Source organism: Ailuropoda melanoleuca, chromosome 5 (genome assembly GCF_002007445.2).
Source record: "Ailuropoda melanoleuca isolate Jingjing chromosome 5, ASM200744v2, whole genome shotgun sequence".
Taxonomy (NCBI): domain Eukaryota; kingdom Metazoa; phylum Chordata; class Mammalia; order Carnivora; family Ursidae; genus Ailuropoda; species Ailuropoda melanoleuca.
Window position 1 is genome coordinate 75737749 of NC_048222.1, and position 25710 is coordinate 75763458.

Consider the following 25710-nt stretch of genomic DNA (forward strand, 5'->3'; position numbering starts at 1 on the left):
TGAATTAGCCCTGCTCCAGTGCAGGCAGGGAGGGAGATGAGGCAGCGGCCACCAAGGGGTGCTTCCAGGTGGGGTGTTCTGTGTGGGCACAAATACACAGACACACAACACATACACACGGCTACATGCCCTCATGCCCCCAACAGTCTGTCTCTGTCTCTCTGCTCTGCCCATTCCTTCCCATTGGGCCAGCAACTTTCTTTTCACCTTGGATGGATGACAGTCTCCCCAAGGTAGTGGGCAGGGAGGTGCCAGCTCTGAGGACCCTCACAGTTTTGCATGGTTTTGGCATGTGTCTCTTCTCCATGTTAGGAAAAAAGGTGGCTGGGGTCCCAAAAAAGGCATGAGGAGGGACCATTCCCCCAAATGGAGGGAGGCCTTCAGGAAGCTGAGCTGAGGTGATTGGCCATAAAACAGCTTGGCCACAGCATCTGGAGGAGATTGGAACCAGATGTTCCTGAGATGGGGGAGGGGAGGCTGTGGGGCTGGGAGGAGGCTGGAGCAGAAGAAGCAGGCTGGTCAGTTGGAGGCTGGGTTTCGGGGGGCTGACTCGTGGCTCTCTGGGGAAAACATCTGGCTGCCCTCTCCCCACTCCCCAAGTCAGACACTACTATTTTTGCAAACTGGAGCAGCAAATCTTTTCACGGATTCTGGAATCAGCCCTGTGTGTAGGGACAGTCAAGCACAGGGTGTGACTTGGGAGATGCCCAGAAAGGCAATCAGCTAGCCAGAAATGTCTCCTGCTGCCCTGCAAGCCCCGCCTTGCTGTGGGCTAAGCATGGCCTTCTCTGGCAGGAATGCTTCTGCCCCAAGCTCCGAATGCTCGACTGGAAACTAGTGTACCCAGAAGTTTCCTTTTTGCATAGAAAGAGAGTATTCCAGGAACTGGAAAACTGTCTGGCAGAGGAAAGGAAAAGAAGGCCCATTTATGGAGAGCCTCCTATTTGCCAGGCACCGTATCAGGATCTCTTCAAAGAGCATCTCACTGCTTCCTTGAAACCCATAAGGTGTTGTCATTCCATGTGTCTAGATGAAGAAACTGAGCGGCTCAGAGAAGTTAAATGACTCACTCAGGGGCACACAGCCACCAAATGGTAGAGCTTGTGTTCGAAACCGGCTGTGTTTGCATGCAAGCTTTTGACCTTTTCATGACAGAGAAGTATATAGGGTTAGGGGGAGGAGAAGGGAAAAGGAGGAAAGAGAAGGAGGAAAGTGGTGGGGCAGAGCATGTGACTTTCCTTCTACTACAGTTGAGCCACACTTGCCCCCCCATGCTGAGGAACCCTGCCCTCTGGCTGCTTGGAGACGGGACCCTGGGTTTTGTTGTCCACCTCAGCGGTGGCCGGAGGGGTTGCCAGGGACAGGGGAGAGGCTTGGGGAGCAGAGGCCCAGGAAGGAGTCAGCTGGCCGGCGCCACTGGACAATGGACGGCAGAGCTGTGTCTCCTGCCTGCTGGGCTAATGCTGTTGTGCCGACCTCTGTGGGCTAGAAAGGTGCTCCCTGAGGCAGGAGTCTGAAGCTCTAGGGTGTGCACTTCTCTCAACCTGCACGCACAGTCTGGGGCAGGTCCATCCCAGCTCTTCCACTCCTGGCCATGCACGTAGGACCTCAGGGGCTTGCGGACGGTTGTAGGAGCAAGGGTCCCTTCCTCTGATGTGGAATCAGCTGAGCCGCTGGGCAGTGAGCCGCACTGCAGTTCGTCTAGCCTAGAACCCTGAAGCAGCCAGAAGGCGAAGGTGGGTGGGGCTCTGAGAGCACCTGCACTGATTAAGTTCTAGAATATGTTATCAGTGGCCTGCACCCAGCTCCTGGGCAGCCTCCATCACCCAGAGGCAGCCTCTGAAGATGGGCCCAAGGCAGACAAGGGGTGGCCCACCAGCACAGTCCCTGCATCATTAGAGGGCTCTGAGCCTACGGTGGGGATGGAGTCTTGGGACAAGAGCCTGGGGTGGCTGCATGAGCTGCCTCTGGCTGTGGCATTGTTGTTCATAGTGCCCTGATTCGGGGTGGAGGACCGGCTACTCTCTGTGGGCTGGAGCCCTTAAGTCTGCATGGGGTTAGGATCCTGGCCCCTTCTGGACATGTGGCTCATAACTGGGAGTATGGTCCTCTGAGCCTCGGAGGAAGCTGGAGGGCTGGTGAGCAGAGCCGTGACCACTGACTGCAAATTCTGCTGTGGAGAAGCGATGCCAAGTTGGCTGGCAAAGTGTCTGGGTGAGATGCCCAGGCAGCTCCAATGGTTTGGGGGCCTTTCCATTCAGCTCATGGCCTCCAGGCTGTCCTGAGCACCGAGGTCAGAGGAGGTGGAGGCAGGGAGCGGTGGCTATGACGTCACAGCCTGTGACCTCACTGGAGTAATAGGCAATAACCCCTCAGGCCATCACCCCCTTCCTTGCAGGACCTCAAGGGCTCATCTGGCATCAGGACCAGACAAGAAAGCTGCAGCCTGACAGTGGGAGCAGGCTGGCTTCCTGGAAGGAGAGGGTCCTGCCTACACATCAGATGCCAGCCATGTGTCTGGTCTCCATGGCTGCATTCTGCTTAAGGGCCCATCTGGGGCGCACCATGCTCTGTGGCTGCCTGGGGGAGGTCCCCTCCTACCATCCAGATAGCATCTGGCACAACACGCGCCTCTGCAATGGGGAGGGGCTCGAGGCCAGTGAAGGACCCACAGACCCACTGATGGATCTCAGGGAGCCCCAGGGCTGGGAGCAGGATGCCTGGCTCTCTCTGAAATATGGGAGTGGCCAGCCCAGGCAGAAGAACCCAGGTCCTCTCTCTGCTCTCTCTCCCCTGAGATCCATGAAGAGAAAGGGGGGAGAGAGGCTCCTCTGAATGGAGGGAGCAGGGATGTGACTTCTCTCCTCCCGGCCTCTAGGAAACAGGTCTGGGCCTCACTGCTGGCCGGGAAGGGAGGAGGCAATGGCAGGAAGGAGGAGGCCAGACAAGACACAGCCTTGGGAGAGGGGGCCAGGGCTGGAATGTTTGCTCAGTGGCTGCTGGGTGTCTGGCTCTTGTCTCCATGAGAAGAGAACGACCCATAGGGGGCCAGCACTCAGTGTTTGACGTTCAGGAAGGCAGACTTTCAGGGCTGGTTTGTGAATCTGTCGCTGCTGATGCCAGTTTTCTGGCTTATGGTGGGCTCCCCGGGACACCCTCCAGCCCACCCGCTCCTTTCCCCAGACAGAGACAGAAAACCCGGATGGACACCAGCTGGACAGACACATGCCTATCCCCTTTTACATACCTCCCCCTCCCCGCCCCCAAACAGCCTCTTTACAGAATGTTCCGCTCCTCACGTTGTGTGGGAGGGCTATGAGCACTGCGTGTATGCTGTACGCCTACAGGCTGAAGTGTGCGAGGCGGCTGTGTTTGTGTGTGCCCGAGTGTGAAATCACACCCTCAGGGGTCCTGGAATTGAGGGATGGAAGGGCAGCCAGCGAGGCCAGGTGTCCTGGCTGTGGGCCGGTCCCAGACACAGCAAGCCTGCACATCTGGAACGAGATGCCCACCCCCCCACCCCACCCCCATGTCCCAGAAAGCATCTGGCACGAGATACTGGCTGTAACACTTTCCGTTTATTGGCTGGGGTGCCCTGGTGTGGCTGACCAGCCGCTGGGCCTGAGAGAAGCCCTGTCTTGTTTCCCCACCCCCTCCCCTGCATCTCCCCACTGTGGCTCCTGTGGGACTCATATGGAAACTCACGCCCCAGGATGTGGGGAAGTGGGGGCTTAAGAAAATCGAATCGAGGTTGGAGAAGGGGTGGGAAACGTACATTTCAATGAAGATATGCCACCGGCTATACACAATACAGCGCATAGAGAGGGCAGGGGAGATGGGCGGGTCTGCTGACAGACGCTCTCCCCACCGGGCCAGGCCCCCAGAGAGGAATGGCCACTTCAAGTGTCTCAGTGAAAGCTCTGGCTCCCTGGCCCTGGCCCCCTGCTCTGGTGGGGGCAAGGAGGAAGGGATCATGAAGGAGTCCGGTTCCCCTGCCTCCTGAGGACAGCCTCACCTGGACCATCGGCCTGCAGGTCCTGGCGCCTGGGGGACCGGGACAGGGTGCCCACCTCCTGCCCACCTCCCGCTGTGCAGTCCAAGTGACTGAGGGCAGCAGGCCTCCCGTCCCGCCCCCATGCGAGGGCAGTGGTCATTTCCTGCTGTGCAGTGTGTCCTGGAACTTGGTGCTGGTGTACCGCAGGTGAAAGCCTTTTTTGGTGATGGTGTCGTCTGAGTGGAATTTCACCAGGACAGAATCTCCCGCCGAGTACACCTCTTCAGGAGGCTGACGGAGGAAAGGGACGGCATGAGGCTGAGGCCGCTGCCTTTCCTCCCCAGGATGCCCTGCTCTGAGGAAGGCGGGTGGCTCCCAGGCATTCACCACATTCCCCAGCCCCTTGAAGCAGGGGAAAGACTAATGCCAGCAGGAGTTTAAGGGGGTGCCTGGAGGAAGGAAGAAAGCAGGCGATAGAGGAGCTCGTCTTTAAGCTCAGAGTCACACTTCATTCTAAACCCAGTGCTGCAATCAACTAGCTAGTTGGCAAGGCACTGCGCCTCTCTGGGCCTCGCTTCCCTCAAGGGCAAATGGGAGTAAATGCTCCCTGCTCTCCAAGCCTAGAAGGGCTGGGGGGAGGTTGGGGGGGACACATGACAGGATGGCTGTGAAAGGGTTTTGCAAAGGGAGAGGGTTCTCTGAGAGGCTGCCTTCTCACTGTCTCAGCTGTCTCCTGGAGAAGACAGGATTGGGTCCCCCAGGCATAGATGTGGCCATTCCCCTCCTGTCCTCCCCCAGTTCTGGCCATGGTCAGCTTCGGGTGATGCCCCTTCCTAGGCTCCTGCAAGCCTCTCCTCACCTCTGCGTGCGGGCCCTCGGAGTGAGAGCTACCCGCAGAGAATCGGCACACAGATGCCCTGGCTCTCAGGCCATAGAAAGCATCATTTCCGAGAACCTTGGGGACATTTCCAGCAACCTTGCCAGGAAGCCCTGACGGGATTGGGTTCCTTCCCCAGGTTCCCTCCCGTTGGCTCCAGCCTGGTGGAAGTCTCTGGAAGAAGCCACCTGGGGACACCGGATTCGATGTGCGGCTCTCTGGAATGTGCCAGATCGAGGCAGTTACAGAGGGCAAAGTGATGAGGAGGTGCCGGCTTAGCAGCCAGGGCATTCCAGAGTGGTGAGCCAGGCAGGCGACAGGCCTGTGTGCTCTGTTCCTGCCTCACCTCCCCACCTCCCCACCCTGTCCCAGACCTACAGAGGTTGAAGTTCTGCCTTACGGGTGCATTCAGGGTGCTAATGCTGGTCCAGCAGATGCTGCAGGTCTGGGAAGTTTAACCTTTCCTAGGGTGCCCAGGCTGCCCCGGAGCATGGCCACAAGAGAGGTGAGGGCCAGGGAGGTGATGGGAGGGTGGGCGTGTGTGTGTGTGTGTGTGTGTGTGTGTGTGTATGCATGTGCCTGTGTGTAATGGTATGTGTGTGCGTGCGCACCCATGTATAATGGCGAGGGGAAGATGATGTTCTCTGAAGGGGGAAAGGATTCATACAAACAAAAGAAAAAAACAAAAGAAGCCACAAGCTCTGACTGAGAGGAAAATCCATCTTTGTGGTTTTCCTGTGGCCTCAGTTAAGATCCCATTGAGCAAACTTTTGCCCACTGCCTCCGAAAGCGCCATTTTTATGGAGCGAGAAGCAGCACTCAGCATCTGCTGGGACAGTAGCACCAAGGGCTTTGGGAGCAGCTGGCCTCCCACCAGAAGAGAAGCTGGCAGTGGACGAGATGAGGGTGTTTTTATGGCTCAGCCAGAACGACTGGTTAGCACAGTTCGGCTCAGGCCCCAGCTTCCTGGCTCTTGCCCCAGCCTCTGCCCCTGACCCTCAGTCCTGGTAAGCTACCTTGGGCCTGGAACAAGGGATGAGGGGGGCAGAGGGAATTCCATCCTCCTCCCCAGATGCAAGCTACCCTGTAGGTCCAACTAAACTAGTGCTGAGCAGGCTTGGGTCAGGGCAGGGCTTGTCCCAGAGGCCGCAGAAACCACAGTGTGGGCCAAAAAAGGACCGAATTTCCTGGGTGGGAATGGCCTGGGGCAGGGCGGGCCTCCGTGAGCAGCTGCCCACCAGGCCGGGTCTCCGGGCTCCTGCGAAGGGCCGGGCCTGTGCTACCACCCACACTGGCACCCCACACCTGCTGAGGCACGGCCACATGGGCGCTGGGGGGGGGTCTCACCCCTGAGCCGCAGTAGCGCCCCAGTCTGGGGGCTGTGCTGTCATAGCCATCGAAGAGCTCCATGTAGTCGTAGCCACAGTCTGTCTCCTCCTCCACCTCAAAGGTCTGGAACACCAGCTCCACGCCATAGCCTTCCTCTGCCACGATGACCCACTCGCAGTCCACCCCCCCAGGGTAGTTGTTGTCGCCAAACTGCGCGTGGGAGTAGAGATCCTTTGTCTTCACCTCTGCCCGCACCTGGCCTCCACACTCTGTGGGAGGACAACAAGCTCAGCCAGCACTCCCCGAGCACGGCCGAGGGCCCCGAGCTGCACCTCACCACGCCGAGCCCTCGCGGCTGGATGGAGGTCCCGGGGGAGGGCCGCAGGGCCGGTGGTGGGCAGGTGTGGACCTGGCCCAGGACGCGGCCCACGACAAGGGCTTTGCTGCCCCGTCTCTGGATCGATGCCCACAGAAGCCCGGGGACACACGGGGCTGGCAGGCAACCCTGAGCAAAGGCACTGGGGAGGGCACGCTTGTCAAAAGAAGACATTGCTAATTTGCTCCAACTGACGGCTGATGTGGAAGAATGTGGGCCCTGCGTTGCCAGAGCTTCCATTCTTCAGACAGAACTACATCTGGATTTTCTGCGAAAACTCTTGATTTTTAAATGTTGGCTCACATTTTCAAAAAACACAGTGTGGACCAAACAGAGCAGGTCTGAGGGCCAGAGAGAGTTCCGGGCCTCCAGTCTGTGACCCTCTCCTGGGGGGGGGCAAATGAGAGCATGCAGGACAGGGCCATCAGTGTCCATCCTCCTCGGGAAGCCCTCTGGCCTCTAGGACGCCTGGTGCTTATGTTTCCTTGGGGGGTGGGGAGGGGGTGGGATGGGACCTGGGGCAGGAACTGAATTGCAAGGGAAGAGGGGAAGCTGTGCACCCGTCGGCCCTGGGGATGCCCCAACAGGGGGCTCAAGACCCACAAGGAGCCTGTGAAGCCCCCATCTGCTCTGACGTTCCAGGCCTCCGCAGCCTGGGCTCCGGCCTTTCTCTGCCGCTGTTTTGTTTCTGCTTCACGGCTGTCCTCACACACCCGTTGCTCAAGCCAAACGAAATGACCTGCAGTCATCTGTATATACCCTGAGTTATCCTGGGGTTGTGGTTGTGCCTGGGCTCCTCCCCCGGCTGGAATGACCCCACCAACTCCCATTCGGAGCTAGAGCTTATCGTGTTTTGTCTCATGCTCTGGTTATCTGTGCACGTCCCAGCTCACCTCTGGACTGGGAGTTCCTGGGTGGGGGGGGGGAAGGGCTCCTGCCTGATTCATCGCCATGTGCCCCTCTGAGGCTTGCATGGGGCCACAGCTCAGTAAAGGGCTGCTGAATAAACAGACAAGGGATCACTAAGGAAGCCCCTCCAGGGCCGAGATGTTTGCTTCATTTTTGGGACCAGCACTTAAAACACTGCCTCAAACATGTCATGTGTTAATAAATATCTGTAGAATGAATGAACGAGTGACTTTTGGGGGTTGGAATGTGGGTGGGCTGCTGCGCGGTCAAGTGTCCTACCGCTGGGAACTCTGGGGCTTCCTTCCCCATCCCCGGCTTCCCCACCCACTGTCGTCACTGCCCTCTGTTTTCCAACTTCACAGCCCCTAATCCGGACCTCCCCCACTCTCCCTTCAGTGCTCCCTCTCTGCTCCCCTGCCCGGTCCTCGGAACAGTCTCTCTCCACCCAGGCCGCAGGCTTGGTCCAACTGTGCCTTCACATGCTCTTCATCACCCCGCATGGGCCTCCCGAGCCTGGGCCTGCCTTTGGGACCAGCACCAGCAGATGCTTGCAGAACAAGACAGCACGAGGGCACTGGCTGCCCAGCGCCCTGGCCTGAGGCGGCCTCACCTGTGGAGTGGGACGCCTGGAAGCCCTTCCTCTGGACGGAGTTGTCCGAGTAGAAGCGCAGGAACATGCGGCTACCCGTGGCCAGGACGGGCTCAGGCTTTTTGCTCCCACAGAAGCGGCCGAGGGCAGGGGCCTTGGCATCACGCCCGTCGTACACCTCCAGGTGGTCATAGGCACACTCAGGCTGGGACTCGATGTCCATCTCCACGAAGGTCTGGAGGGCACAAGGCAGGGCAGCAAATTCAAAAAGGGCTGAGGGGGCAGCAGGTGGCCCCAGATCTAGGCCTCCGGACCCCAGCTCCTGGAGACCCAAGGAAGTGGTCACCGCCAGTGGCACGGCTGGAAGCAAGGAGAGGACCTGGGTGGTGGGGCAACGACAGGCAGGGCCTCTCTCCAGACCAGACGGGGGTCTCACTAGGATCCTCAGAGGGTGACAGCCCTGTGGGCTCAGCCAGGCCAACAGCCTGTAGTCCGCATCGCTCTGAGTCACCCAGGGCTTTGGAGCCGACAGGAAATAGGCGGCGGCCAGATGGCACAGAGGAGCGGGGCGTCCATGCAGGCTGGGGTGTGGGCACCTTACCAGCTTGACCCGGTGGCCGGGGGTGCTGGAGATAGCCCAGGTGCACTCCTTCTTGCTGGGATATTTGTCGGGCCAGTTGGGGCTGGTGATGGTGCCACTGGTAGATGTCACCTTGTGGTCACAGCCGGCTGTGGGGAAGTGAGGGGAAGGAGGTCAGCAAGGACCCTGGTGCTCCAGTGCCCCTGTGAAGAAAGGAACAAAGCCCTTCCCTCCTGCCCTCCTTGCTTCTTTCTCTTGTTCCTCACCTGCCAAGGGATGGAAGGCTTACACGAGTTCTTTTCTGTTCCATTACGCACAGCTGGGGAAATCTAGCTGCTGGCTTCCATGCGGGGCCCTGCCTGGCAGTGTCCATGGAAGCCACCCTCACAGCTGCCCCTGAGCAGATCCCTGGATTTGTGAGGCCATCTGGTCCCCCCCCCCACACGATGCTGTCATCCTCTGGTCTCCTGCCACACCTCCACATTCACAGAAGACTTTGGCACCTGACTCAGTTCTCTACCCACTCCTGTTGCCATCCTAGGTGATATCAGCAAACATGCTGGCCTCTCTGTCCTGCTCAGCTCTATTGGTGCTTATCTTCTTCCTCTCGAGGTGGTCTTGCTTATGACCTTACCCTGGGCCTTGCCATTACCCACCATTTCCTCATGCTACAAATATCACCTCTTTGTGACCACCTCCTTTTCTTCCAGGGTGCTCAGGCTCTCACTGTCCCCACACTGCTTCTTCAGCTTTGGAGAGCCCTCCATGGCCTCAATCCTCCTGGTTTCTTCCACTATTTCCTCCTTGGTTGACTTAACTTACTTCCCTATCTGGCTGGACCACGCGGCCAATCACCCCTGCTACTCAACACACTGTCCTACTCTGCCGTCTTGGAGATCCCCATCTGCGGCCCCAACCACTGGAGACCCAAACCACTTGATACTCTTGGATCTGTCTTTGACCAGCTCCACCTCTCACCTCCTCAACAATGTTTCCAAACCCTCAGCCCTCTCAACTCCCAACCCCTCGCCGCCAGAAGACCAGCTCCCCTCCTGCCTCCCTGAGAAAATCAGGGCCTCAGATAGGAACAACTTCAACTTCCTGGTAAACTCACCTTCCCCTTTCCTTGTCTCTAAGAAGGTGTCTCTGCTTCTGTGAGCTGGAGCTCATTGCCACCCACCAGCTGGGGACCCTTGTACCTCAGATTACCCACCCTCACTCTCTGTGCAGGCTCGGACAGCCTGTGGACCTTACTAAGCTTTGCCCCATCCTAAAATAGCTCTCCCACGGCCCTGTGTTCCCCTCCAGCTGCTGCCCGTCCTCTCTCCTTTCCTTCTCAGTTGACCTTCAAGAAAATGTGCTGTCACCCCATTCTCACTACTTATGGCTCTCGATCCATTGCAATCTGCCTTCTGCTTCTGAAAGCACGGCCTCCCAAACAAATTTAAGAGCTGATGCTCATTATTTATTATCATCCAATCTGACAGATCCCTCCAGGAAAAACGGGCAGCTGGTGCACTGTGGGCTGGGGAAGAGAAAGGGACGGGTGGCTGCCTGTGGTCAGCAGCTCAGGACGAACGCACAGCCACGAGGCCCTGAGAGCAGCGGGCGGGCTGTGCAGAGGCCCCCGTGGAGGCAGGTGGAGGCCCTGGCTCGCCACGTGGGTCCTGTGCGCTGTGTTCGTCATCCTTCTGTGGCTCCCCACTGCCACGCTTACTGCCGTTCCCCATTTCCACACTGGTCTTCCCTCCAACTTCTGTGGGCACGCCCATGTCTCTCCCAGCTAGACTGCAACCTCCTCGGGGGCAGAGGGACCCCCTTTTTGAGCCCCCCGCTGAACTCCGCACAGCACCGCACCCTCTGCAGGGAGTCAGGAAATCCTGACTTGTAATTCGCCCAGCATGTGAGTGAGGCACGGGGGTGCTTCTAAAGGGACTCGGTGTGACGTACCGGCCGGCCGCCCAGAAGTGTAAACTCTCTCCCAGCTACCTTGCTAGTGTTGATGTGCTCTTTTTCACACGGTACAGAGACAGAGAGTGCACTTTGGACAACCTTGAAATAAGACATGGAGGCCCTGTGAGTCAGGAACTCCCTATTTGGGAGCCTGAAGGGATGGGGTCGGAAGCTCTTGAGTGTCCGCTGGGTCACTGCTGAGCGCCTCAATTCCGTTTATTTTAGCCGGAAGTTTATTTGTTTGTACCCCAGTTGTCCACCTCCTAACAGTGAGAAGAGGCATTTGCCAGGCGTTGTGCGAGGTGGTCAAGCGAGATCTGTACAGCCCAGCCTGCGGCGAGGTAGGCCCCCTGTTTATCACCTCATGAATGAGGACCCTGGAGCTCAGAGAGGTGAAGTGACCCGCCCGAAGTCACACAGACATTCAGTGGCAGAGCCTACGCTGTGCTGCTGGGATAGTATGTCCCCCGCAGGCCGAAGACACAACAGAATTACTGACTTGGAAGGAGTGTTGTATCATGTCCACGGAGGTACTGGATGATATTGGAGAGGATATGAGAACTGCTTTCAAATATCTGCAGGGCTTTAGTGTCTGGGAGGCAGTGACCCTCTTCTGAGTGTCCCTGGGGGTCAGACATGTGACCCGTACGGTTGATATACACGATTGTGCTTGCTATGAGCCCCGTGCCCTGATGAGGTGGGCCTGTGACCACCTAGGTGTCCCGCAGCAGCAAACGGAGGCACTCGAGGGCATGCAACTGGCCAAGTGGCAGGGCTGGGTCAGGCAGCCCATACTCTTAACCGCCGTGCCATCCCACCTCTGCCACAGGACGGTCATTAGGGGGAGAAGGACTCAGCCGTGGATTTTAAGAACTAACTACCAGACCCGTCTCAAGACGGAGGTCGGGACAGATGTGAGCCCCTCCTCTCCTCATGGGCACAAGGAGAGATGGAAGTGTGTGGGGGGAGTCTGTGGACCTGGTGGGAGGCCGAACAAGGTGACCTGAGGCCACTCATGTCCTTGAGTCTACACAGAGCCAGATAGCAGTGGCACCCCCGGCCTCCCGGGCCTCGGGCTCCAGTCCTTGGCGCCCCAGGGAGGCCCTGCCTTGGGGGCTCTGGGGGGGCCACCCCGGCAGTGCTCACCTTCCTTGCAGTCATGCTTGTTGTCATGGAGGACGAAGCCACTGCGACACTGGCACTCGTAGCTGCCGAACGTGTTGACGCAGTCTTGCTGGCAGCCGCCGTTATCCTTGGAGCACTCGTCCTTGTCTGCAGGGAAGCAAACAAGGCGGGGCCCGGGTCTGTGCGGGGCTGAGGGCTGGGTGGTGGCCCCAGGAGCAGCGGGAGGCTGGCTGGGCTTCCTCCCCCCGGGGGTCCCAGGCATGGTGGTGGTGGTGGTGGTGGGGTCCGGGGTGGTGCCTCCAGCGGAGCCAGCAGAGCGGCCCAGCTGTGGGGAGAGAGAGTAGAAGTGGGGTGGATGGAGGGCTGGGGGCTGGAGCTGACCAATGTGGGCACCCTCTACCATTACCTGCTTACTGGACAGACGGACAAGTGGAAAAACAGACACACGGACAAGCAGACTGCAAGAGAAAGGAGCAGGACGCAGGGGTCCCTCTTTTACTTCACAACAGGAAATGTCACAGACACCATCAAAATGGGAGGGGGTGGGGGCGGGGAAGGTCCCCTGTCCACGGGAGGGGGGACAAGGGGAGAGGAGAGCACCAGTTCTGTCCGGCCAGAAGGAGGGCAGGCCGGAATGGCAGAGCGGAGGTGGGGGGTGGGCGGGCACTGAAGCCCCCATCCCATTCCGTCCAAGGTGAGGTTCCTGAGTAACAAAGGGTCCGGGAGGCCTGGCAGGCCTCACTGGGGGGTCCGGTTTCTTTTCTGCACTCGGAATTTGAGCTGGTGGGGGCGTCCCCGAGGGGGCTGTAGAGCAGGCCTCTTTTCTGAAACGAGAGAGAGAAGGAGAAAAGGGACCAAGGGGTGGGGGTGGAGGGCAGGGACCAGGGAGGGAGAGCAGTGAAAACCAGCCCGGGCCTCTGAGGCAGAGTCACAGGGCAGTGCGGGGAAGGCAGTGGGAGATGCATGCGGGATGGCCATGTCCGGCGCAGCCAGCTCAAAGAGGAACAGCAGGTGGGAAGAGGCACAGCGAGAGGGGACAGGTGGGGAGAAAGTCTGGGGCAGGAAGAAGGCCTGGAGGGGTTTGGAGCCGTTGTTGAGGAGGTGAGAGGTGGAGCTTGTGAAGGACAGATCCAAGAGTATCAAGTGGTTTTTGTCCCCAGTGGTTGGGGCCGCAGATGGGCACGAGGCCCGCACATGGAGGAAAGAGAGGGACAGATCTCCGCTAGAGGGGAGCAGCCCATGGAAACGGGGGGCCTGGCTGGGAGCTCAGAGCTCTCATTCTGGCTGCTGCAGCTTTAGCTGCACACGCCCACCAACATGCCCACAGACACAGGACCCCCCAGGGATGTACTGTTGTCCAGTGTGGCAGCAGAGACACCGATCCACAGGGACATGCACACACATGCACAGGATACGCAGGCAGGCGCCGCTACTCGGGGCACGCATACCACCAGCACCCACCATCTGTGCACGCGTGCACGTAGCAGAGCCACACTCCTCGCCCCCACACCTGTGTGAGGAGGCGTGCACAGGTGCAAACACACAGGCACGGCTGTATCTGCAGGTGCTCAGGGGCCAACACCCGGGTTCGAAGACACACACGCGTGCAGAGACCACAGGCCCTTCAACAGACTGGTGGACTCCGGTGTGTTCACACATGTGGCTGCTCAAGCTTGGGTCAACACAAACACACACGCACACACGCACGCGGTCCCCCACGAGCACACCCACATGCGCACTGACACACAGAGAAACACATGGTTCCAGGCACGCGTGTGTCACATCCACATATTCTCCAGTCTGTCTGTGCTCACTTTGGGGACTGTGTGCCTGGCACAGAGGCAGGCATTCAGGGAAGATGTGTAGATTGGATGGACACCCAGAATTCCAGAGGGGAACCTCGAGGTAGAAAGATGCCCTCTGGCATTCAAATGGCCAGGTGGGGTCCTTGACAAAGGGAGCCCTGTTCCTGGTCTCCATGAGCAGAGGGGCTGAGGACTGGAGCCCTGCTTCTCTACTCCATTCTCAGGTGGGCCAGACCCTTTGGGGCCTGTGGGAACTCAGGGTCAAGAGGTGGAGTCCCCAAGTCCCTCCCAGGGCTCCTTGTCAGTCAGAACCTCACAAGGAACCCAGGCTGAGGGCCCTGCAGGAAGGTAGGGTGAGGGGCACCCTATGACTTATATTGGGGGTTTGCCCAGAAACTTGCCCGTGACTATGCTGGGAGCTTCAGGGGGTCTCAGCTCACGAACTAAGAAAAGGTTTCCTGGAAACATTTTGATCTTCACGCCTTCCTCATATTTGTACCCTGAGTACCTAGTACAGTGCCTGGCACACGGGAGCAGTAAAGGAGATAGTTGCCGTGAACGACTGCTTGGGTAAGTGGGTGGCTGAATGGACGAGTGACAGAAAGGTGAGTCCTGAGGAAGGCCTGCTGCAGCGTCCCGGGCGGGGCTCGGGCACGGGTGGGGGCGGGAGTGGCAGCCTCACCTCGGAGCCAGGGGAGCAGGTTGCAGGAGGGGCAGGAGCAGGGAGGGTGGACACGGGCCCGGAGAAGGAGATGGCACTCACCCTCCAGTGCCAAATGCCCCGGAAGGTGGCTGGGGTCAGACTGAAGGTCTTCAGGCTCTTTCTTCTCCTTCTTGGCTTAGGGTCTCCTCGCTGGGTGTCCCAAAAGTCCAAAGAGCCCCCCTCCTGGGGGGCCGAGTCAGATGCCCCATGCCCTGAGGGCTCAACCTTGATGCCCACCGGTGAGGGTCCTCTGCAGGTTTCTTGTGCCGCAGGGCATCACGTGTGTGTGTGTGCAGGTGTGTGTGTGTGTCTGTGTGGGGCTGAGGGGCGGTTGGCCCAGTGTCATGCCAGGGCAGGGCAGTACCCCAGGGGTGGAGAGCCCTGGGCTCTAGGCCTGACAGATGTGGTGTTGGTCCCCCTCCCCTCTCCAAGACTGGAGCAACAGAAGGGCAGGAGGAGACGAGAGTAAGCAGGTAATGGTTTCCCCAGGACCAGGCCCACCCCCAAGTAGTCGTTATATCCCCTCAGCCCTCTGGTGAGCACCCTGTAGGATTTCCTGGCGGGCACAGGGAAGAAAAGGATTCGCGATGCATGGGGAGGGGTCTCAGCAAGCAGTGGGGCAGGGGCTGGGGGAGACTGTAAGCAGAGCAGGAGGGCTGGTAGTGCCAAGCGGGGACCAGTGCACAGGGGCAGTGCATGGCATCCGGGGGGGGGTAGGCAGGGGTGCAGGGCCACAACATAGGGGGCTCGAGGATACAGGACCCTGGGCAAAGGAGGGGAGAAGGAAGGCAGCATGGACTCGGCCATGGGCTTCCTGCCTTCCTGCCACCCCATGCCTGGCCCACCAGGCCTGCTGGGGATCAGGACCCCTGGGCCACTCCCCCAGAAAACCAGCCGCTCCAGTCACTCCCTCTGCCTCCCACTCCCCCCACTCAATTTCATGGAGTCCCCACCCCACACTATCTATGAACCAGGTCCAGTTGCCTCTGAAAGACCACCAGCCTTGCCCCAGGATGAAGGATAGAGTGATGGCTAAAGCAGGGGAAAGGTCTCCTGGGACCCCTGGAGGCCTAGCTCAGAGAGGCTGACTACCTTTCAGGTCACCCAAAGATGAGGCCATCAAAGGGACTTGATCCCAAGCCTTATGTGGGGCAGCTCTCACTAAACATGCTGGTTGGCTCTGAGTCCCCCACCCGCGGGCTGAGGGCGAGGGGGAAGGCTTCGGGGTTGAAGAGAGGGAGGCTCCCCATCTTTTCTGAAGGCCTGGCCATGAGCCTGTTGGGCACGCGGAGGCTCGGATTGGAGATGCGGCCACGGCCAGATCATCTGTCCCACACAGTCCAAGGCAAACGCCTTCCTCCTCTGCATGTACCCCGCATTCTCTGGCCACGATGAACTCCCTGTTCCCAGGGCCTGCCCCCTCTGGGGCCTTGGCACTATGGCTCCTGATACCTGGAAAGCCCTCTCCTTTCGTTTCTGCGTGCCTATGTCCTGCCCATCCTCAGGCTGGCTCCCATGTAGCCCAGAGGATTCGGGAGTAATGGGGTTCAGGAATGGAGGGGCTGGCCTGGTGGTGGAGGGCTAGCAGGGGGAGCAGGGTACAGAGCCTGCTGGCCTGGCAACAGGGACGGCTAGGAAGTGCAGGGGTACGGTGGCAGGGAGGAGGGGAGGTGGGCTCAGAGCTGGGGAGTCCGGGTTACCTGAGAAGAAGTGGGCCTTGAAGCCCTTTTTGGAGACTGTGTTGTCGGACTTGAACTCCACACGCATGTTGTTGTACTGAGACGTGATGACCTCGGGCTTCTCGGAGCCACAGAACTTGCCGTGTAGCTTGGAGTCAGCTGTGAGCCCACTGCGTACTTCCACGAAGTCATACTTGCACACCTGCAGGGCAGTGCAGCTCCAGGCCTGCCTCCTCCAGGAAGTCTCTCCTGACCACCCCTACCTGGGAAAGCTCCCTGTTCTGTTTGTCTTTAGTCACCCACATTACTGAATCTAATAACTCAAAAAGGTGCCAAGTCAACCCCAGTGGATCCTCTCGTGCTCTCCACACAAGCCCCAAATCTTGCTTCGCTCCACATCGCCACATGTGCAGGCCTCCTCCCCGATCCTTCCCTGCTTCCTGGAATTGGGAGCAGTCTCTCCTCCTCTACATTCTTTGGGTATTTCTTTTACAGGGAAGGAAGCCGGCTCCCACGCCTCAGACCTTCCTGCGTCTCCTCAGCCCAGTAGGTACTTACGTCATTGCCCTCGGTCTCGAAGAAGTCGAACTGCAGGGAGATACGATACTGGGTGGGGGCCACCAACTGCCAGATGCAGTTTTTGTTAGGGGGGTACTCCTTGGGCCAGCCCGGGCTGGTGATGGAGCCATTGAGTTTGGTGAGGAATCCACCACAGGCAGCTGAGGGGACAAGAGAGGTGCCATCACCCGCCAGGAGCCCCCACTCTAGGTAAGGGCCAGAGACAGGCCCTGGGTGCATTAGGGAGATGGGGATGATCCTGGATTCCCTGTAGCCCTGGGGCTTGTGTCTCATCTCTCAGGAACGGGAGGGAAGCAGGCAGGGTGAGGGGGTATCTTCAGAGTGTGAGGAACTGAGGAGTCGTATGTGTGAACACTTCTACTTTGCCTGCAAAAGAACCGCCAGGACATCTGCTGAGAGGGAGGAGGGGGTGAGGGGCTCAGGGAAGGCTGGGCCGGTGGGCAGGGAGGACTGGAAGCTTGGAGAGGCGGGTAGAGAGACGCTGCCCAGCCAGACCGGGCTGAGCTGGAGGCTGCTGGCAGGGAGTGCTCTCACCAGCTTTCACCTTCGGCCTGGGTATCAGGAAAGGCCAAAAAACCAGTGCGTGTCTAAGGACAGTGGTTTCCAAACTGGGGATCATGACCTTCTGGACAGTGACGAAATCAATCAGCTGGTCAAGATCAGCATTTTAAGTGAATAAAAATGAAAAAAAAAAAAAGAAAAAAAACAACCCAGAGCGCATTGCACTTGCTAAGTGCATTCTGGGGGACTGCAGGGTAGAACGTATTCCTTGTCCACTGGTAGTGAAGAGCGTGCTAGGGAGTCCCAGCCTCTCTAGGGAGGGGAGTGTCGAAGAGCAGGAGAGGACTTGGCGAGAGGGCTTGGGTCCCAGGCCAGTTTGGGGGGCACTCACCCTCACAGCGGCGCTTGTCCGGAGCTAGCTCGTACCCGGGGTCACAGCTACACTTATAGCTGCCCAACGTGTTGAGACACCGCTGCTCACAGCCCCCACGGTTGGGCCGTGAGCACTCGTCCACCTCTGCCAGTTGGAAGGAAAGGGGATCAATGACCACCAGGCCGGGGCCTGGGTCTCTCCCACTGCCCTCTGCTTGGCAGTCAAGTCTAGGGTCCCTGTGACCACCTCCAGCCCCATTGCAGGGGCAGTAGTTGGCTGTGGACCACTCAGAGCTTTGAGGCTGTGGACCTTCCTGCCCCACCCAGCCCCCACTCAGTCCCCAGGGGATCCTACTCCTGAGAGCCCCGAAGGGACAGCTCCTGAAAGGGGACAAGTGGACCCCACAGAGCCTTCCTGTGACCACAACGGCTGGGCTGGTGGCCACCACCAGGGACTGGTTCCTCTTATGTGCCATTCCCTAGCTAAGTACTATTTCTTCCTTTCTCCTTTAATCCTGACATGACCTGTGATGGAGGGACTGTTACTATCCCCACTTCAGAGATGAGGAAATGAGGTTCAGACAGATTACCTGCCTACCGTGATACCAGTAAAAAAAAAATCCGCACTGTCTGGCTTCCTCTCCAAGTTTCTACAGCATTTCCTGCCTCTGTGCCTCATTGGCATTTCTTCTACACAAACTTTTGGACTTTAAGGCAACTCTTGAATTATTATTTCAATTCATAGTTGAGCACCTACCATGTGTCAGCAACTTTTACATAAGTTTATCATTTACTCAATGAGATATGCAGTTTTTCAGTGGAATTGATCTTTTCTTCCCAGTTAGGCCATAAATTCAAGGACAGGGCACCAGGGTCCATGCATCCCTCTTAGAGCCTCTGTGTTAAATGGCTGAATAAAGAAGGTGAGGTCACTGCAGCAATATCACAATAGCCAAGACGTAGAAACAGCCTAAATGTCTACCAACAGATGGGGATAAAGAAAATGTGGCATAGGATGGGAAGAATTAATACCGTTAAAATGTCCTTACCACCCAAAGCAATCTACAGATCCGATGCAATCCCCATCAAAATACCATTTTTCACAGAGCTAGAACACATGATCCTGAAATCTGTTCAGAACCACAAAAGATTCTGAACAGCCAAAGAAATCTTGAGAAAGAACAAAGCTGGAGGTAGCACGCTCCCATATTCCAAACTGCACTACAAAGCTATAATCAAAAACAAATAAATCAAAACATTATGGTACTGGCACAAAAATAGAAAAATAGATCAATGGAAGAGAATAGAGTCCAGAAAAAACCCCATGATTACATGGTCAATTATCCTATGACAAAGGAGGCAAGAATATACAATGGGGAAAAAACAGTCTCTCTCTCTCTCTTTGTTTTTTTTAAAGGTTTTATTTATTCCTCTGAGAGAGTGATCGAGAGAGAGAGAGAGAGAGAGAGAGCACAAGCAGGGGGAGTGGCAGGCAGAGGTAAAGGGAGAAGCAGGCTCCCCCCTGAGCAGGGAACCCGACGTGGGGCTCCACCACAGGACCCCGGAATCATGACCTGAGCCGAAGGCAGATATGTAATCGACACAGCCACCCAGGAGCCCCGGCAGCCTCTTTAACAAACAGACAGACTGGACAGCTACATGCCAAAGAATGCAACTGGACCACTTACTGACACTGTACACAGGAAGAAGCTAAAAATGGGTAAAAGACTTAAATATAAGACCTGAAACCATAAAACTCCTAGAAAAAACACAGGCAGTAAGCTCTTTGACACCGGTCATAGTGACATTTTTTTTGGATCCGTCTCTTCAGGCAAGGACAACAAAAGCAAAACAAACAGACGGGACGATGTCAAACTAAAAAGCTTTTGTGCGGTGAAAGAAACCATCAATAAAATGAAAAGGCAACTTAATGGGAGAAGATATGTACCAATGTTATATGCAATAAGTGGTTAACATCCAAAATATATAAAGAACTCATAAAACTCAATATTAAAAAATGGTCAGAAGATCTGAACAGACATTTCTCCGAAGAAGACATCCAGATGCCAACAGACACATGAAAAGATGCTCAGCATCACTCATCGTCAGGGAAACTCAAATCAAGACCACAGTGAGCTATATCCCCTCACGCCTGTCAGAATGGATAGTATCAGAAAGATAAGAATAACACATGTTGGTGGAGGAGTGGAGGAACGAGAACCCTTCTGCACTGTGGGTGGGAATGCAAATTGTGCAGCCACTGTGGAAGACAGTATGGAGGTTCCTCAAGAAGTTTAAAATAGAGCTACCCTATATACTTTCGGGTATTTATCCAAAGAAAATGAAACACCAATTTGAAGAGATATACGCGCCCCTGTCCATTGCGGCATTATTTATAACAGCCAAGATATGGAAGCACCCGAGGTGTCCATCGATAAATGGGTAGAGAAGATGTGCGACAGCCGCACAGCGGAATATTATTCAGCCACAGAAAAGAATGAAATCTTGCCAATTGTGGCACCATGAAGTAAGTGAATTCACACTAAGTGAAATAAGCTAGACAGAGAAAGACAAATGCCATATGCTTTCACTTAGATGTGGACTCTCAAAACAAAACAAATGAACCAACAAAACAAAACAGAGACAGACTCACAGATACAGAGAACAAATTGAGGGTGCCAGAGGGGAGGGGCTGCAGAGATGAACAAGATAGGTGAAGGGGATTAGGACGTATGATTTTCCAGTTATAAAATAAGTAAGATGGAGGATAACGGATAGCGTAGGGAATGTAGTCAATAAGATGGTAACAATTTGTAAGGCGACAGATGGTAACTAGACTCACTGTGGTGACCAGTTAGTAACCTACATAAATGTTGAATCACTATGCTGTATGCTTGAAACCAATAGGATATTGTACGTCAGTTGTCCTTCAATTTAAAAAATATGTTCTGTACACACAGTGGAGTACTATTAAGCCTTAAAAAAGAAGGAAATTCTGCCATATGCAGTATGGATGAATCTAAAGGGCATTATGGGTTTTTTTTAAAGATTATTTGAGAAAGAGGGAGAGAGAGAGAACAAGTAGGGGGAAGGGCAGAAGGAGAGGGAGAGAGAGAATCTGAAGCAGACTCCCTACGGAGTGCAGAGCCTGACATGGGGCTCGATCCCAGGACCCTAAGATCGTGTCCTGAGCTGAAATCAAGACAGAAGCGTAACCAACTGAGCCACCCAGGTGCCCCTTAAGGACATTATGTCAGTTACAATAAGCCAGTCACAGACAGACAACTACTGCAGGGTTCCACTTACACGAGCTACCTAAAAGAGTCAAATCCAAGAACTAAGTAAAATCAAGTTCAAAGAAATAGAGTGGAATGACGGTTGCCAGGGGTTGGAGGAGGGGAAATGGGAGTTGCTAAGCAACAGGCCCAACGTGTCAGTAGAGCCAGGTGAGCAAGCCCTAGAGCTGTGCCGTCCGAGGACTGTGTCTACTGTCGGCGATACTGTCAGTTCACTTACACGTGCATCCACAGGCCGGATCTCATGCTACGTGGTCTGACCTCAATACAATACAGCTTTAAAAACTAGAAAAAGGAATGAAGGAGATGGATTGGCCGTGGCAGGTAGGTTGAGTGGGAAACGGGAAAGAGCACCTTTGAAGAAGTTGACAGCGAAGCCGGCTTTGTTGATGGATCCATCAGAGACGAACTTGAGCCAGAGGCGGCTGGATGTGCTCTTGATGTCATCAGGCTTCTCGTAGCCACAGTAGCGTCCGATGAGGGCGCTGCTCTCACTGTGCCCGTCACGCACCTCCAGGTAGTCGTAGGCACAGCTGTCGTGGCGCTCGATCTGCGGGTCGGGCGCTCGGTCAGCTGGAAGGGCTCTGGCTGCCAGGGCCCCACACTAGGGAGCCCACGAAGAGCTGACTGAAGGGGCTCCGACCTACCTCAAAGGACTGGAAGGTGAGGCCCACGTGGAAGCCTTCCGACACCTGGATCCTCCAGACGCAGACTTTGCTGGGCCGGTAATCGTCAGGGTAATTGGGCGACTGGATGTGGCCATTGTCCTTTTTCACATCACCCCCACAGATGGCTTTGAGGACACAGAGTGAGGTCAGTTCGGATGCTCTGCCCAGCTCAAGCGCCCCTCTCTCTCCCCTCCTCCAGACCTTTCCACGTGCCCCCCAGCTTCTTAGTGTCCCCGGAGCTGGCCAACCCACTGGGATCTCTGCTTCCTCCCTCATGGGCCCTCAACCTTGCCCCTAAGGTGCCGGGAGCAAGCGGTTCTAGGATGCCCGGGGACCCCATATCTGAGTGCTCCCTGTCACTCTTCCTCAGTACCTTCATAGACGGCAAAGAAGCCCTTCCCGACCCAGTTGCTGCTGCTGCGGAACTCCACCCAGAGGCGGCTGTCGGTGGAGACAATAGGTTCGGGGAGTTTGCCCCCACAGAAGCGGCCTGTGCAGACAGTGTGGACAGAGGGTGGTGAGGCCTGAAGCAGGTGGCTCTCCCCTCCCTGCACCAGGCCTGTCCCCCCAGAAAGCCCATCCTGCCGCTCAAGGGCTCTGGCCCTGCTCCGTCCTTGGCACGCAATCCCAAGAGCCTGCAGGTGGCCTGAGTCTGGCCTTGAAGAGCCAGAGAGTACTAGACTTCAAGAGGGTTCTGTGCACTTGAGGGGTGGAATCTGAGTTCAGGGAGGAAAGGGGGCTCCTCATAATAACCAGCTGTATCTGTGTGTCATTTACTTTTTGTTAAAGGAGCGTTACTGCCATCATTCCTTTCTCCACGCAAACAAGTAATGACCAAGAATGAACACAGCTTCCTTTGCACATTACAAATGCTTTCATTGGACCAAATGCAAGAGATGCCAGAGGACCCCAAGTAAATCGTAGCATCTAGGGACTGGGTCAGAAAATGTCCCCTTTGAAATAAACCCCGACAAGAATCTGTGTCAGCAGACGAGGCTGGCCATTTGTGGAATTCTTTGTAGTCAAGAATCAACGAGGGATGACTTGTGGGTTGCAAGTAAGACTGGGTGTTTCGCAACGTTCGGCGAGGCACAGAGGGTGCTGACCTACGATGTAAGCTACGGAAAAGAAAGTAGAATCTTGGAAAGGCTACCACGTCTGCAGGAGGAAGTGTTGTAATGACAGCTGCTTTGGGTGACTAATAAGAAATATTCAAATATCAGAAAGAGATGGTTGGGTACGATTTGTCAGCCTGCGTCAGGTCCAGGCTGTGGAACAAAAGTTCTAATGCTAATGAGCGCTCCTGGGCTCCTTAGGGGTCTGTCCAGATTGGGGGAGGAGAATTCACACAACTCCTCAGGCTTGAAGCAAAAGCCTCTCTCAGCCCTAATGCTATGCCATTAAAGCACCTTCTGTCCCGTGCTTCTGAGCCCTCAGCCCCCACTTACTCACCACTGCCTTCACCACCAAGAGACAAAGTATCCTGTGCAAAGAGGTTGGGGTCACTGTGCCGGGTAGGGAGCCCTCCATGGTGTGCCAGGCTACGCTGTGGGCACCCTTAAGCCAGACATTGCAGAGAGAGAAAATGGGGCCTCTGAAAGTGCCCAGATGAAGAAGAGAGTCTGGAGCCGTGGCAGTGTGGCCGTCTGCCTCCCTCTATCCACTTGCATGATTCCTGTGACCCACACACTGAGCACCACCTCTGCGGGGGGCCCAGCAGCCCGTACCAAGGACCCTGGGGTGCAGATAGGGGAGGGGACTTAGTGATGGAGCTCGAAGGCATGAATTCTACCGGGACTCTTGGCTCCCAAACTAGGGTGGCCAGATCACCCTTGGCCAGGCTTTGGGTTTCAGGGGACAATGAAGAGACTGTGATATAAGCAGTTCTAAAAAGGAATTAGCCACATCAGACTGAAAAGCTTTTCCATGGTGAGGGAAACTGTCAACAAAACAAAAAAGCAATTTACTGAATGGGAGAAGATATTTGCAAATTGTACATTGGATAAGGGATTAATATCCAAAATGTATAAAGAATTTACACAACTTTGGGGCGCCTGGGTGGCACAGCGGTTGAGCGTCTGCCTTCGGCTCAGGGCGTGATCCCGGCGTTGTGGGATTGAGCCCCACATCAGGCTCCTCTGCTATGAGCCTGCTTCTTCCTCTCCCACTCCCCCTGCTTGTGTTCCCTCTCTCTCTGGCTGTCTCTATCTCTGTCGAATAAATAAATAAAATCTTTAAAAAAAAAAAAAAGAATTTACACAACTTAGTATCAAAAAACCAAACAACGCAAAAAAAAAAAAAAAATGGAGAGAGGACTTGAATAGGTATTTCTCCAAAAAAGCCATACGGGGGCGCCTGGGTGGCTTAGTCGTTAAGCATCTGCCTTCAGCTCAGGGCGTGATCCTGGGGTCCTGGGATCGAGCCCTGCATCGAGCCCCGCATCGGGCTCCCTGCTCGGCTGGGAGCCTGCTTCTTCCTCTCCCACTCCCCCTGCTTGAGTTCCCTCTCTCGCTGTGTCTCTCTCTGTCCAATAAATGAATAAAATCTTTAAAAAAAAAAAAAAAGAAGCCATACAGATGGCCAATGGGCACACGAAAAGAGGCTCAACATCACTCATCATCAGGGAAATGCAAATCAAAACCACAAGAGATGTCACCCCACACCTGTCGGATTGGCCAGTATCTAGAAGACAAGTGAACACAGGTTTGAGGAAGTGGTGATAAGGGAGCCCTTGTGCACTGCTGGTGGGAATGTCAATTGGTGTAGCCATTGTGGAAAACTGTATGGATGTTCCCCCCAAATTAAAAATAGAACTACCCTACGATCCAGCAATCCCTCTTTTGGGTATTTATCCGAAGAACATGAAAACACCAATTCAAAGAGCTATGTGCAGCCTCCCGCTCATACGGAAGCAGGAGATGAACAGATAACTAAGATCGGGAAAGCCATACAGTGCAATATTACTCAGCACAGAAAAGGATGAAATCTTGCCATTTGTGACAACATGGATGGCCCTAGAGGGTATTATGCTAAATGAAATAAAGACAAATATCGTATGATTTCACTTATATGTGGAGTCTAAAAACAAAACAAATGAACAAACAAAACAGACTCATAGATACAGAGAACAAGCTGATGGGGGCCAGAGGGAAGGGGTGGGGGGTAGACAGAATCGGTGTTAAGGGATTAGGAGACACAAGGTTCTAGCGATACACTTGATCGTAGCCAGAAGGCCAAGAAGGGATACAAGCTTCCAGTTATAAAAATACGTAAGGCACGGGGGACGTCAGGGACAGCACAGAGAATATAATCAATAACATTGTAATAACATCGTACGGTGACAGATGGCAGCTATCTCCATCCTGGGGATCATTCGGTGACGTTTACAAATACCAATCACTATGCTGTCCGCTCGGAACTAAGAGGATATCAGACTTCAATTTAAAAAACCCAAAGGGCTCAGCCATGGGGGGGTGCCAGTGCCGTTACCTCGGAGGGGTGCCTTCCTCCAGAAGCCGTCCCGGACCTCCACGTAGTCGTACCAGCACAGGCGGCTGCGATACAGATCCATGGACGTGAAGTTCAGAATGATCTAGGGGACATGGGAAGAGGAAGAGGGTTATGCAGCCCTGCACCCCTCGCCGGACTCGTCTGCCAGCCCCGGACGTGGCCTGCCTTCCCCCTGTGAATAGCGAAGGGGTCCCGGAAATGAGCGCCGGGCACAGAAACGTCACTCCTGTCTCCAGCTGTCTGCCGGTGACGGCCAGCATTCTTCTCAGACGAACCGGTGTGCACCTAACACACGTGGCCTTGTGGAATCTAGGTAAAACGTCTCATTCTACCGATCCCCTTCGTGAGGAGCCACTGCTTCCGCCTGCACCCAGCTGTCCTCGCGGTCGATTTAAGAACACGAATCCAGCACCTTTAGAGGGAGGAGGTCTCGGTGGGAGCAACGGCCCAGGGTGGCACTGAAATGGGAACAAAGGGTCCAGAGAGGAGAGGCAGAGAAGAAGGGCCAAGCTACCGGTGGTCACATATTTACTGAATGCTGATTCCAGGCAGGAGGCCGTGCTAGCGGCTGGGGGGAATACCGGATCCGGTCCTTCCTGTGAATAGGTTTAAGGTCTGTCCCTGTCAAGGGGCTTAGGATTCAGAAGGCTATATACACCCAAAAAGCTCACTTAGTGAAGAAGTTCTAGACTCCACACACACAGGCCTGAGTTGGAAGGTCACCCAACCTCTGTGACCTCAGCGGCCTCGAGGATGACATGAGGAAAGAGCACCGCCCCCCTCACATGGGAGCTCATGGCCACAGGCGTTGCCCTGAGTACCCCCTGGGCGCTGAACTCAAATTGGTCACGTAATACTGGAAGAG

The 25710-nt window shown here is 55.7% G+C and overlaps 1 protein-coding gene across 4 annotated transcripts in view; it reads right to left on the reverse strand.

The window, feature by feature from the left end:
• Nucleotides 1–3564: 3564 nt before the first annotated feature.
• BMP1 (bone morphogenetic protein 1) overlaps nt 3565–25710 on the reverse strand; it is a 42483-nt gene continuing 20337 nt past the window's right edge. Inside the window, exons 9-20 of one of the 4 annotated variants that reach the window (XM_019794734.2) lie at nt 24825–24927; nt 21709–21825; nt 21315–21460; nt 21022–21217; nt 17391–17516; nt 16478–16638; nt 15941–16121; nt 11754–11879; nt 8676–8803; nt 8096–8309; nt 6219–6469; nt 3565–4285 (exon numbers count right to left, since the gene is read on the reverse strand). In XM_019794734.2, the coding sequence (XP_019650293.2) occupies nt 4151–4285; nt 6219–6469; nt 8096–8309; nt 8676–8803; nt 11754–11879; nt 15941–16121; nt 16478–16638; nt 17391–17516; nt 21022–21217; nt 21315–21460; nt 21709–21825; nt 24825–24927 (1884 nt within the window). In that variant the 3' untranslated portion in view covers nt 3565–4150. The other 3 variants (XM_034661287.1, XM_034661288.1, XR_004625752.1) reach the window with 3 other exon arrangements.